This window comes from Barbus barbus, assembly GCF_936440315.1.
Source record: "Barbus barbus genome assembly, chromosome: 11".
Lineage (NCBI taxonomy): Eukaryota > Metazoa > Chordata > Actinopteri > Cypriniformes > Cyprinidae > Barbus > Barbus barbus.
This window is the reverse complement of record NC_136739.1, coordinates 27,039,901-27,053,405: the sequence shown is the minus strand read 5'-3', so window position 1 is coordinate 27,053,405 and position 13,505 is coordinate 27,039,901. Positions and strand designations below refer to the sequence as shown.

Below are 13,505 nucleotides of genomic sequence, written 5' to 3'. Positions count from 1 at the left end.
TTGCAGTTGTCCCAGCAGTTAGACGGGCTGTTAGGCATGCTGTGTGCAGACGTCGCCCCTGCAGATGGAGCTGCAATCCAGCAAACTCTAAAACATCTGGAGGAGAAACTCAAGAGCGTGGGTAGGAAGCTCTGTTGTCCTACTCCTACGTCTGATCCTGGTTCATGTAATTAAAGTTTGATAAACTAGAACTTTTGGTGCTTATGATGTCTGATTTTCAAGAACCATCCAAGACATACAAATAAAATAAACTGTGGCTTTTTGTCTTGTCATTTAGTAGTGCTTAATCATGAAACATGAAAAAAAATATGAAATTGTCAACCTTTTTTTTTGATGAACTCATTTGCATTTAGCAGACGCTTGTATTTAAAGCAGCTAATTACAACAAAAAATTATTAAACTGACATAAAACATTCATTAAAACGAAGTGAAATATGCTACTCTACTTGCTAAATAGTGCTTTAAACAAGATATACATTCTCAGTTGTTTTATCTAATATATGCCTGTAAACAACCTTTTTCAGGATGACTGGCATCAGTATCTTAAAAAAATCAGAGAAAAAAAATGCACATTGAGAAGTTTCCTCTTTCTGTGTATTGAGTCTCTCACTGTTTTCCAGAGGGTGCCTTGCAAAGCTTGAGAGAAAAAGGCCAAGTATTGCTTGACCAGATGTCTACCCAGACGTCCTTTTCTTATGGCAAGGATGCAAGCATTGAGAACAAGGAGAATATCGACCACATTCACAGCGTCATGGAGGATATGCAGCTCCGCAAACAAAGGTTCCTCTTCTCTTTTCATGATTTGTAATCATGGGCATGGTACTTCTGGTGTACCAAGAGAAAGCAAAGATGGTCTGATGTGTTTGCTTGTGTTGTATAGGTGTGAGGACATGGTTGATGTTAGGCGACTCAAGATGCTGCAGATGGTACAGCTTTTCAAGTGTGAGGAAGATGCTTCACAGGTCAGAGCCTGAAATTCAAATGGAGAGACTCTTAGAAGTGGGTCTGTAGTTTGAGGGGCTATAAGGGCCTTTTAATTAATTTATTTTTTTCACAGGCAGTGGAGTGGTTAGGAGAGTTGCTCGATGCTTTGTTGAAGACCCACATTCGACTGGGAGATGATTCACAAGAAACCAAAGTGCTGCTAGAGAAACACAAGAAGTTTGTGGATGTTGCACAGGTATTTTGAATTTCCTCTGCTGGCACACCCACCAGCAAATTGAATTATATTGAATGAGCAGCTAAAGACTGTGTGTGTATACAGCCCCTGACAAAAGTCTTGTCACCTATCCAAGTTGTAGGAACAAAAAATAATAACTTGACTTCTAGTTGATCATTTGGAATCAGAAGTGGCTTATATGAAAGGCAAAGGCCTCTATTACGCTTATTTTACCAAAATAAAATCTTATCATGCCTTGATGTTTAATTATTTAATTAGGACAGAAAGGTCAGACTTTGCTTAGACACAAGTCTTGTCACTTAACAGAAATTATGTACAGTACAGAACATAGTCATGGTGCAGTGGGAAAATAATTAATATTGTGTATGACTCCCATGAGCTTGGAGGACTGCATCCATACGTCTCGGCAATGACTCAAATAACTTATTAATAAAGTCATCTGGAATGGCAAAGAAAGCATTCTTGCAGGACTCCCAGAGTTCATCAAGATTCTTTGGTTTCATCTTCAATGCCTCCTCCTTCATCTTACCCCAGACATGCTCCACGTCAAAGTTCTTTCAGGAACTTTGATGTGGAGGCGGAAATATGAGAAGGAGTGCCATCCTGCTGAAGAATTTGCCCCCTCCTGTGGTTTGGAATATAATGGGCAGCAAGAATGTCTTGATATCTCAGGCTGTTGATGTTGTCATCCACTCTGCAGATCTCTCGCACGCCCCCATACTGAATGTAACCCCAAACCATGATTTTTCCTCCACCGAACTTGACTGTTTTCTGTGTGAATCTTGGGTCCATGTGGGTTCCAATAGGTCTTCTGCAGTATTTGTGACAATTGGGATGCAGTTCAATAGATGATTCATCGGAAAAATCAACCTTCTGCCACTTTTCCACAGTCCATCCTTCCTGCAACTGTGGGCCTTGACAAATGCAACGCGATTTTTTTTAGTTGTCTTCTGTTACCGTTCACCAGAGCGACGTCGCACTGAACGCTTTTTGTTTGCATGTGTCATTGTTTTCTAATAGAATAAATGAAACGGGACAAAGTTAATCTTGACAAACTATATATCATTCTGAGGGTCTAAGCCTCAAGCATCGACGACAGATCGCTGTTTTTCGATGGAAAGCTTATAAGGAATGAGTGGCACAAATTTGCTACATTTGTGTAAGCAGTACACATCCAAACATGCAGAGTAAAAAAGCCGTACGTACCTTTATCATTGTAATAACGAGCCACAAAAAAAAAAAAAAAAATATATATATATATATATATATATATATATATATATATATATATATATATATATATATATATATATATATATATATATATATATATATATATATATATATATATATAAAATATTTTCATGGATTTTTGTATTGTTACAGGAGGTAAAAGTAAAAAAAAAAGTGTTTTTTCTTATCAAAAGTGACACTTTAATAAACGTTTCATTCTTATTAATAATTCTATTTTTCCTCTTTGTATGTATGGGCGATTTATTTAATTTTTTGATTTCTTAGAGTATTGTGTTGTTACTTGTTAGAGTATCCAGCCCATGTTTTGTTATCAGTTCACAGTAACCATTTCCTTTTCTGCTTTCAGAGCACCTATGATTACGGCCGCCAGCTGCTGCAGGCCACAGTGGTGCTATGCCAGTCTCTGCGTTGTACCACCCGCTCCTCAGGGGACACTCTGCCCAGACTTAACCGTGTGTGGAAACGGTTCACAGTCACGTCTGACGAGAGGCAGCACAGGCTGGAGATGGCCAGTGCTTTCCACACAGCTGCGGAGAAGGTTGGTACAGTTCTGCAAAACAAATGTCATACCATATCTAAAGGAGTAATTTAAGGAAAATTGTCACCATTTACTCACCCATGTCATGTCATTCCAACCTGTATGAATTTCCCTCTTCCATGGAACACCATGGTAGAAATTTTTGCGAACATTATTCTTTGGATTTCTTTCTTTTTGTGTTCCACGGAAAATATAACCGCAAATGGGTTTGCCCCAACATGAGGATGTGTAAATCATTTTTGTGTGAATGGTTCCTTTAAAATGTATCGTTAGGACCATTGTTAGCTTACTTCTATTTATGACCTCATAAATAACTATGGTCTGCCTGTTGGCAGCACTAAGGTTTTTTTCTTGCGTGTTTATTCATGTTGATGGTGGAGAAAATCTGCATATTCTTGTCTATTTTTAGCAAAGTCAAATAAAAGCAAAGACATTAATACATCTACAGTGGGGTTCAAAAGACTTATTATTATTATCATCATCATCAAAAAAAAAGTTTGGGAATATTGTATTCAAGTAGCTTTGGATGCCACAATCTATCCAAAGTCTGATGATTTTGATGTAGACTTTTGGACCCCATGGTATGTTAAACTAATTTTTCATTAATAATAATAATAGAGTTTTAGAGAAAACTAGTGTTTTTCAGTGATGTGATCACATGCACTGTCTACAAACTTCCCAGCTGTATGTAACTTGCTTTCTCCCTGCCTTCAGATTCTGAGAGAAAGCCCTGAATTAGCCGAGCTGATGGTGGATGTGGAGGCATATGAAGAGGTGGAGACTGTGGGGAAAGGTCTGCTGGACAGGCTCACTGTACCAGTCATTTTCCCTGATGGGTAAGAACCGAAAGGCCAAAGTACAGTGCACTTATAAGACTTTGCTACGCTCTATTTTCTCTTAACTCTCATTAGTCTAAATACTCATACTCTTGCATGTTCTTTTTTTTGGCTTTTATTAGCTTTATTTTGATAAGGTGGGGGGTTGGGCAAGGTCCGCGAACTGGGACTCGAACTTGGGACGCCCGCAACCGCGCTATATGTGGATGCGCTGCCCGAGAGGCTATCGCCGCCGACATGTTCATCTTGAATTCTATATGGATCAGCATGCACAGGATTTATTTATTTGTAGAAAAATCTTAACCATTATTATTATTATTATTATTATTACAACTAATAATAGTAATAATGATAATGACATTTTTAAGAATAGGATCCTTTTAAACAGCATTGAAGGGAGTTCCCATGTATTTTCAATCCGTAGGTGCTAGCAGGGAATGCATGAATTAACAATGTATAGAGTGAATCCCATGTCACTTTGAATAAAGTGTCTGCCAAATACATAACATTTTGGCTGCTTTTCTTTTACTTTTTATATTTATGTGCTTATTTACTAACTTATTTGTTTATCCAACCTGGGAGTAGTAGGAGTCATTTATGATGTGTTCATTAATTAATTTATTTTTTTTTTAAATTGGTTTCTTTTCTGATGTATTTTGGCTGTTTTTCTTTTACTATCTGTTCTAATTCATTCATTCTGAAATACAAAATTTCCTTGTGTAAAGAAATTCATATGTAGGCTAATTTAACCCATTTAAGCTAACTTTTAATATTTACTTTCTTAATTGGATTGCTTTATCATCTTGGGCTGTTATTCAACAATGGAAATGTTTTGTTTTTGTCAAAATTTCCCTCCATCCCCATTCGCCCCTGTTGCAGGAGCGAGCAGTTCTTCGGCAGCCCGGGTGACATGGCCGCCTCAGCCGAAAGCATTCGTGAACGGATGAAACTGGTGGAGGAAAAGAGATTCCTACAGGAAGAGGCGGAGCAGCGGCTGGATGAGGGGTCTCTGGAGGCGGGGCCCAGGGAGAGTTGAGAAGCCGATACCCCTAATGCCGTCTTGACGGAAGCGTTGCAGACGGCATCACAGATCCTCACGTGCATCTCGCTGCGCTGCCGGCCCGGTCCAACTGTGACCCTGATCACCCACCGTCTCTGTTGTACTCCACCTCACCAAGCCATCTTAACTTACCGAGCGCGGTTAAAGATAGACTCCACGGGCTCGCGTTGCATTGCCTGCGTGGACAGCTGAATACTAAATTGACCACACTACTTTGAACTCTCACCTTCCTACAAAGCTTTACCTTACTTGTCGACTCTCTCCTCCCAGCGAGGCGCCTTGAGCTTGTAATGGTGCTACTAAACCTATAGAATGTACATAAAGCGGCATCTTTACCCCATTTGTATCTGGTGCTCTAGATTTGTAAGCCTTTCCTGACCGTAAGCATTGTATTTTCTATTTCTTTCCTTCGGTTGCTTTCTGTTGAGAATTACCAAAACTTCTCTCTTGTGCCAGTATAAATATCCATCCGCAAGGTCTTTGCTGAAGATGTTGTTTAATGTAAAACCGGTATTGAAACAGGACATGACGGCACATCAGAAACTGAAGCTGTTGTAGTTCAACCATGAAGGTACAAACAAAGCAAAGCTTTAAGGTCCAATGTGGAATTGTTTTTTAGAGCTTTGTTTTGACAGTAAAATGTGAAACGGAGCTATGTTTCATCTCATAAATTGTCAGTCTAATGCGTACGCTGCTTGCATATGGATGCATGTCATGACATATTATTTCATATTTATTTTCCTTTTTTGTACCTTGCATACCATTTAAATTGTATAATGCTTTTGCCATTTTTAAAGGCTATACTGTATTTTATGAAAATATAAGTTGTATAAAATAAATGAAGAAAAAAATTGCGCCATAAGACAGGAGAGCCTCTTTTACAATGTCATAAAGCTGGCAGGCTGTTACAGTTTACAGGACTTTGTTACTGTATGTGTGCTTTGCATAAATCTGCCTCATGTTGTCCATTACTGTACAGGAATATTCTAGCACCCTCAATAAACATGGGCAATATTGCATTTTTTATTATTTTTTTTGTCAGTGCAGTGCCAAAAAAAAAAAAGATGCATTACTGGCTGATTATACCAGTTGTTGTGCATACTAATTTACTACAATAGTGTTCAAACGTTTTGGGTCATAAGAGTTTAAAATGTTTTAAAAGAAGTCTCATGCTCATCAAGGAAAGGCAATTTATTTGATCAAAGATAGTAAAAACGGTGAAATATTAACATTCAGATCCTATAGAAAGCATTCGTATATGCTGATTTAATGCAAGAATGTCAGGAAACATTTCTTTATATTATCTTTGTGGAAACCTTGATTCTTTTTGGGGGGATGTTGGCTAGTTTGTGCAGTAAAAATATTTCAAAAAAATCTTCATGCATTTTGCATGAACTCTGACTTGTTTTTATATACATGGTTTCTTATAACTTCCCAAGATGCCAGGCTGTGAGTGCATAAGTCAAGCAGGTCATTAGTAGCCTGCGGCGTTGCTATTCGCTTGCATTGTTTCTGCCATTTGCAGCATTTCAGGAGAAAGTATTTGTCAATTTTGTATCATTTTAGACCAGATTAAGATATTTTTATACTGAATGTTTCATACTGCATCAAAGTTTAACTCCAGACTTCAGCTGCTCGCCTCAAACTCTTGATTTCTCGTTATTTTACAGGCGCAAAAGTATTCACTTAGTTATATTGAGAATCACTGACATAGTTGGATACAATACTTTTAGAATTGATTTGTTCTTGCAGTATCTTAGTATCTTAATGTTAATAATTGTATTAAGTGATGTTCTTATTTTATTCAAGTTTTAGGCATCATCTCAGCAAAAAATCCTGTGACAACATTCATATTTTTATTCAGATTTTATGAAGATGTGGGGTGTCAATTTTAACATACATGCTTGTCATGTTTCCAGAAAGCTTAGTCACAGAGTTTGTGTGATGACTGGCCTGAGAATCAGTGTTCTGTCTAATAATAACCTTGTGAGTTTGTCAGGGCCCCTGACAGATGGCATGGGTGTCATCCAGGGCCACAGGGTCCTTCTTACTTAGTCCTGCACTGCCCATTGGTGCTCTCTAAAGTCTATTGGATTTCTCAGCTGTCTTAGCAGCTGCTGCCTCGGTACTGGTTTTGGGGGGACTGCTGGGATGTCTGTAACAGTGGAAAAAGACAGGCCCTCTGTGACAGATTCCTGGAAACCTTTATAATAGTTTTAACTGGCAGCCTTTTCATACAGTTCCCAGTCTGCTCTAAAAGTCTAAATTGGAAAAAATCTTATACTGGAAATCACATGGTCATAGAAATTCACTCATGGATATCCTGTTTAAAAGATGATGGTAAAGTGTATTATAATACATATTTTTGTCTATTCTGTAAAGAGCCTGTAGATTTTTAATTTCTGATAGATGTAGATGTTTTACCAAAAAGCTCACAATGATCTTTGTAGATAAAATGGCATCGTGTCTATAATGTTCCTCACCATGTTCACCATGGCGGGTGTCGTACATTGTAAAATCATCTGTGTAAAATTCTGACTAATTGAATGTAAAATGCAAAGCTGAATTGTACTTCCAAAGCTGCCCTGTTGTTATAAACGTCCCCACTTTATCTCAAAACATTTCCTCCGTCAGGCTTTGATAGGAAGACCCCACAGGAGGACCTCAGGATGTTCTGCAGACACTGTTGTCCTCGATGGAAAAGACCACATTACTGCAGCAGTAAGTATGTGGTGTGATGCATAGGTAACTTTTTCCACTGTTTCACAGTGATCATTCCAGAAAATTATTTTATTCTAGGAATGCCAAGTATGAAATGTCCATTACAGTATCTGATGAAATATGCTACTGTTCAAAAGTTTGGGGTTGGTAAATTTTTTTTAATGTTTTTGAAAGAAATGTCTTTTGTTTCAAGACTGCAATTATTTGATTAAAAAAATACAGTAAAATAGTAATATTTTGAATAATATAACCGTAATATAATGAAATGTATAACAATTTGCTGGCAAAACTGAATTTTCAGCATCATTACTCCAGTCTGCAGTGTCACATGATCCTTCAGAAATCATTCTAATATGGGCCCGGTTTCATAGACAGGGTTTAGCCTAAACCGGGATTAGGCTATAGTTTAATTAGGACATTCAAGTCATTTTTATAAACATGCCTTAGAAAAAAGCATGGTGTGCATCTTAAGACAAAACAAAGGCATTGACATGTTTTAAGATCAGTCAGTGCAAGTTTCCTTCATTATATTTTAGTCTAGGATTAGGTTTAAGCCTTGTCTGTGAAACCAGGGGATGATGATTTGGTGCCTGTTGAAACAGTTGGGCTGCTTAATGTTTTTGTGGACCCTGTCATACATTGTTTTTCTTTGATGGATAGATCAGTTTAATAAAAAATCTGACATTTACTCGAGTCATTCTAAACCGGTTTGACTTTTTCTATGGAACATAAAATATCTTTTGAAGAACATTGGTAACCAAACTGCTTTGGTGGCCATTGATATCATTGAAATTTCTTAAAATATCAATATAATCTTTTGTCCCACAGAAAAAAATAAATGGACAAGATTTGGAATGACGAGAGTAAATAGGAAGGAACGTAATGTGGCTTTCTGGTGGTCTGTGGTTTGGTACAGGCATTTAAGGACAGAACAAGCCTCTTCCATGCTCATTTTAAACATGCTACAACATGGAAAGATCCCATGCAGGGCACGCTGAGAATGCCTTTGTCATTTCTTACTATTTAATTATGCTGATGACAAAGTATAGTTTCAGTGAAAATTAACACTTCTGATGGGATTAGTTCACCAAAAAATGAACATTCTATAATTTATTTTCCCTTCATGTTGGTCAAAATTTTGGACTTTGTGTGAAACAAGAGATGTTTAATAAGAAAAAAAAAAGCTATCTCCGGTTTCAACATATATTAGTTTAGCCTCGAGCACTAAATCAGCATGTTAGAATGATTTCTGAAGGATCATGTGATTACTGAAGACTGGAGCAATGATGCTGAAAATTCAGCTTTGTCTTCAAAGGAATAAATCACATTTTAAAACAGACTAAAATAGAAAATTACAGCCTTGGTGAGCAAAAAAAGGCTTATTTTGAAGACATTAAGAAAAAAAAAATCTGGCTTGTGTGCTGTATTTAGAGTGTTCTGAAGCCATATCATAACGCGACAGACAGAAATGTAAAATATTCTTACCCTCTAGGTAGTTGCATCAGTCAGATGATCTTGAAAAAAATCAGATCAGTCTCATTTCAGGTTTTGTAAATTGGATCATTGAAAAAATTTGGAGTAGAACTAAATTAATTAAGAATAAGACCTTGCTCTTCAAAGCATCAGAAAAAGAGCAGATGACATGATTTTTACAGTGAATGAATTTTAATGCTTTTCAATCATGACTTATGTTTTCAGGATTGCAATATACTGTAGTACTTGCATGGAGTATGTGCTTTGTCCTTTTGATATGAGACTAAATGACTAAATAATGGCAAAATGGTGAGCTATTTTTCTAAGTATAATTGTTTCCAATATGCTCTTTTGTGATGAAAAGCAAAGGTTAGTCATAGTGAGACATGCAAGGGAAGGGAAGAGAGCAACAGACTCACCAAAGCAACCAAACAGGGGGTGTGTCAAATGTCTCTCTGCACAGTGTGATAAACTTAGTGGATATTTCTATTTTTAACACACCTCTCTCTGCCCTGTCAACATAGACGGCTGTGTTTGCACTATACTGTTCATTCAGGCCAGTGACCCCGGTGGAGCCTGCAAGAGCCCAGCAATGCTGAAAGACCTTTGAGGGGTTGCAGAGTTTACCTGCAGGGCAAGTGGATCTTCGATGTGGACGTGGGCTGTGTCACTTAAAAAAACCCAGAGACTTCACTGTTTGGGTTTAGCCGCATGCCGGGACAGTTGTGGACTTTTGAAAAGGGGAGATTTGGATTACAGCACACACCTGTGTGTACTGAGCTTTGTTCTGACCTTTCTGGTTCTTGGATGTGTGGACTCGAGGGGACAAAGTCCACAATGTCCAGTGAAGGTGATGCTGGAGGTCAGCCTTCCACAACAACAATCAGCACTGTGGCCGTACAGGCTGGAACTTCCCAGATCGTTGTAGCAGTACTCAAGGTATTTGGACTATTCAACTTTACAATGCAAAGCTTTATGTAGACTGATGATATGTGAACTGTATGTGTGTTTTTAAATGTAATATTCAATTTTATTGAATTATTTCTATTTATATCCAATTACTGAAATGACCTTTAATAGTTTTAGTAATTTTAGTACAAATACATTGCTTCATCTTATTTCAGTTAGTTGCCAAGGCAGCTTTTCGATTTTGTTTCATTTTCCATCTAAGAGTTATAATTTAGTAATATGTATATAAAATATATTTTAAATTTTTAATTATATATTTAATTACCAAAAACAATTACAGATTTTTAGTTTTAGTTTAACAATAACAACACTGCCTAGCTGGGACTGAATTTTTATTTTTAGAGTAAACCATTCCTTTCCTGATAATATCTTTGAATGAATAATACTGTACGGCTGCATGCAATGTTGAACTCACGTCATTACTTTATCCAAAAGCACCGCTACAATCATGGAAGGAAACTGCTTTCATCAGTGATGCTACTGGCACACAGTTCAGGGTATTCAACAGACTCTTGGCTTGGGCTATCAATAAAACCTTATTGTTTTTCCGTAAGAGGATTCCATGGAATGTGAATATTCCATAATGCCTGACGCAGTGACTTAATGGGGAGGCAATAACAGCTGTGAGAGAAACACAGAGTTCTGTGACGGTCCAAACTCCTGATGGCCTGAATTATTCATGAATATTCTCTGTGACCGGTCATGCTTATGTCTAGGTTTAAGAGTTCTATTATTGTCTTATGTAGGCTTGCTCCTGCTGTTGTTTTTAAGGAATTGTTCAGCCCAAAATGAAAGTCTGCTGTTTTTTAGTTCTTTTCCCATACACTCCTAATATTGTTTATAGCTTACACGTCTGTGTTTGGCTCCGAAAAGCTCCATAAATGTATACAGTGCTTCCAATCCTCCAAGTTCAGTTATTTAATAGGAGAAAACAGTGAGTTTAAGTTATTTACTGACAATCCTCCCTCAAGCAGAGCTATCAAATCTCATTTTTATTTACATATCCTATATATGTTGCAGGTCTGACATAATGGATTTGTAGGTGTAGTATTCACCTCATTCCTTGTTTAGATGGCTGGTTCTTCATACACAAGGCAGTTAATGCGTGTTAGTATTAAAAACCACCAGATGCCTGCAATAGACCCTGTAAGCAGTCTTAATGTATACAGAAATGATAATTAGCCATCAGTCCGCATTCCTTAAACTGTATTTTTTGCAGTTGTTTAACAAACATGACAGGCTGTGGCAGCTGTGGCAGCTCCACATTTCATTCACTCTCAGAATGGCTCTCCCTGTACTTGCAAATTGCAATGCGATTTCAAGATCAGTGCAATTTGCATGCCAAAATTTGCATTGAGACTTGAAATTGATCGGATGAGAATTCACTGAGGGGGCTTTGCATTGAAATTGAAGTGCTCTTTGGCCAGGGGCCAGTGGAGGACCTTCTTTCAGTCTTGTTTACAGTCTGTGAAATGCACTTGAGGCCACGTGTGCAGAAGCACAGCCATACAATTAACAAGTTCTCGGTTGTGTGGATTGTGTGTGTGTTTTATAAAGTGTGGCGAGCTGGTGCATCTACAACTGACAGAAGCACAACCCAACCTTCTGGAGATTGGAAACAACCAGGATGAGACCAAAAAGCTTCTAGAGGAACATGAGCAGCTCCTTGCTAAACTTAAGGTAATCTCCACTGTACCAATCTCAAAGCCCAATAGTTGTATGTACAGGACCAGACAAAAGTTTGGACATACCTACAGTAACTGAATTTACATTTCACATGATCTTTAAATCCTTTTGTATTTTAAAGCTTATTCTGAAATGCTTAAAATTTAGATATGTAGACAAATATAAATAGTTTGTGAGTACATTTTCAGCATGTATAATTGTAAGAGATTTTTTTTAGCACAAAATCAGCAAATTAGAATGATTTCTGAAGGATCATGCCACGCGGAAGATTGGAATAATGGATGACAATTCTGCTTTGCCATCACAGAAAGAAATTAGATTTTAAAAATATATTCAAAAAGAAAAGTTATTTTAAATTGTAATAATATTTCACAGTATTACTGTTTTTTCTTAATTTTTGATCAAATAAATGCTGCCTTGTTGATAAAAAAAACAAAACAAATGTTGGTCTTTCAAAAACAAACTTTTGAAGAGTAGTGCAATTTTATATTTTTATTTAAGATGAGTTACACCAGATGGCAAAGTAAAAACATCCAATATTATCTCATTAAATATTGCTTAAAGAGCAGCTGAGGATGCACCTCGTGCAGTTTAATGAGAGAATGGAATTTAGACTCATTGTGATGAAAAAAAGTTGATCATTCCTAAACTTTAGTTGTGGTTTTATAGGATTGATTACTTTTATTCTGAAAAGTTAAAAAATAGTAGCTGTGTTCCAACTTTTGGTATGTATTTGTATAGTTGTCTATGCTTTATCTTAAGCACAATGTCCTACTCACAGAACCATGAGGAGATGATTTATGGGATTTTCACAGATGATTTTTGGTGCCATTGTTGGAGGCATCATTATAGCTCCTGAACTTTAATATGACCCACCACTCAGTTTAACTTCAAGGTTCTTCAAGGTTTAATTTGAGCCTTTGAAATACAATTGTTATAAATCTGCTCGGTTCAGTGGGATGATTCCATTCTTGAATGTTTTGAAGTTGAATTATAAAAGATATTTGCAGGGTAGAAATAAATGTAATGGAGAAGTTAAGAACAGATGTTAAACATTTTGTGTACGGTTTCATAAGATATTTTATACACATATTGCCAGATCCAAATAGCTGGCGTTATATCAGACATTGCCACAAAGAGATGCTTTTTGACCTTACAAGGGGAGTTCCTTGCTTCTTTGAACGGTCTTCAAAATATTGAGTCGAACATACAATATGCTACAGAAGCATTTCCGTGCTATATTTGAAAGTGAAAAAACATCAGAGCCATTATCTGACCAAAAGTAACTATAGGCTCAGAATGAAGAGTATAGCCTTTAATCAGAACAAAATCCTCTAGCACAGTTAAAGCGTATTGCACGCTACCAAACATTTCATCATGTTCTTATGTGCATCTGCCCACCAGATGCATCTAATCAGTATGGGAGCTGCTTTTTGTTTCGAGTTTAAATAAAAGTAAGAGCTGTGTACACTTACATGCTATAGGGCAATGTGTTATGTCTGTAGTGTAGAAAATATAAGCGGACTACGCCACCTTATTAAAGTCAGAAGGAGCCCTCCACAAATCACAATACTTCATTCTGGGCAACAATGGAGTTTGTAAGAAAATCACAATTTTATTGTCCAACACAGACCATCAAATGTTAAAACGTATCAATAAAAGCCACAAAAGTAGGAAATAGCTCTCCTCAAGACTACTAGGGGGTGGTGATGGCGCAGTGGATAAGACACATGCCTTTGGTGTGAGAGACCCGGGTTCGAATCCACTGTGAGACACCAATGTGTCCCT

At 37.2% G+C, this 13,505-nt stretch overlaps 2 protein-coding genes across 7 annotated transcripts in view; both read left to right on the top strand.

Moving 5' to 3' along the window:
- The window catches only part of LOC306876573 (SEC14 domain and spectrin repeat-containing protein 1), a 29,537-nt gene extending 23,302 nt beyond the window's left edge, over nt 1-6,235 (top strand). For 2 of the 3 annotated variants that reach the window (XM_079427865.1, XM_079427866.1), the window contains exons 13-19: nt 7-121; nt 621-780; nt 881-962; nt 1,058-1,180; nt 2,781-2,972; nt 3,687-3,808; nt 4,688-6,235. In XM_079427865.1, coding sequence (XP_079283991.1) covers nt 7-121; nt 621-780; nt 881-962; nt 1,058-1,180; nt 2,781-2,972; nt 3,687-3,808; nt 4,688-4,844 — 951 coding nt within the window. In that variant the 3' untranslated portion in view covers nt 4,845-6,235. Of the gene's footprint in view, nt 1-6; nt 122-620; nt 781-880; nt 963-1,057; nt 1,181-2,780; nt 2,973-3,686; nt 3,809-3,930; nt 4,255-4,687 lie in introns of those variants that run through there. The other variant, XM_079427864.1, reaches the window with a different exon arrangement.
- A 3,326-nt stretch (nt 6,236-9,561) lies between these two features.
- The window catches only part of LOC306876982 (coiled-coil domain-containing protein 141-like), a gene marked incomplete at its 3' end in the record, with an annotated part of 29,357 nt that continues 25,413 nt past the window's right edge, over nt 9,562-13,505 (top strand). For 3 of the 4 annotated variants that reach the window (XM_079428481.1, XM_079428478.1, XM_079428480.1), the window contains exons 1-2: nt 9,562-10,001; nt 11,589-11,711. In XM_079428481.1, the coding sequence (XP_079284607.1) occupies nt 9,774-10,001; nt 11,589-11,711 (351 nt within the window). In that variant the 5' untranslated portion in view covers nt 9,562-9,773. The remainder of the gene's footprint in view (nt 10,002-11,588; nt 11,712-13,505) is intronic. The other variant, XM_079428479.1, reaches the window with a different exon arrangement.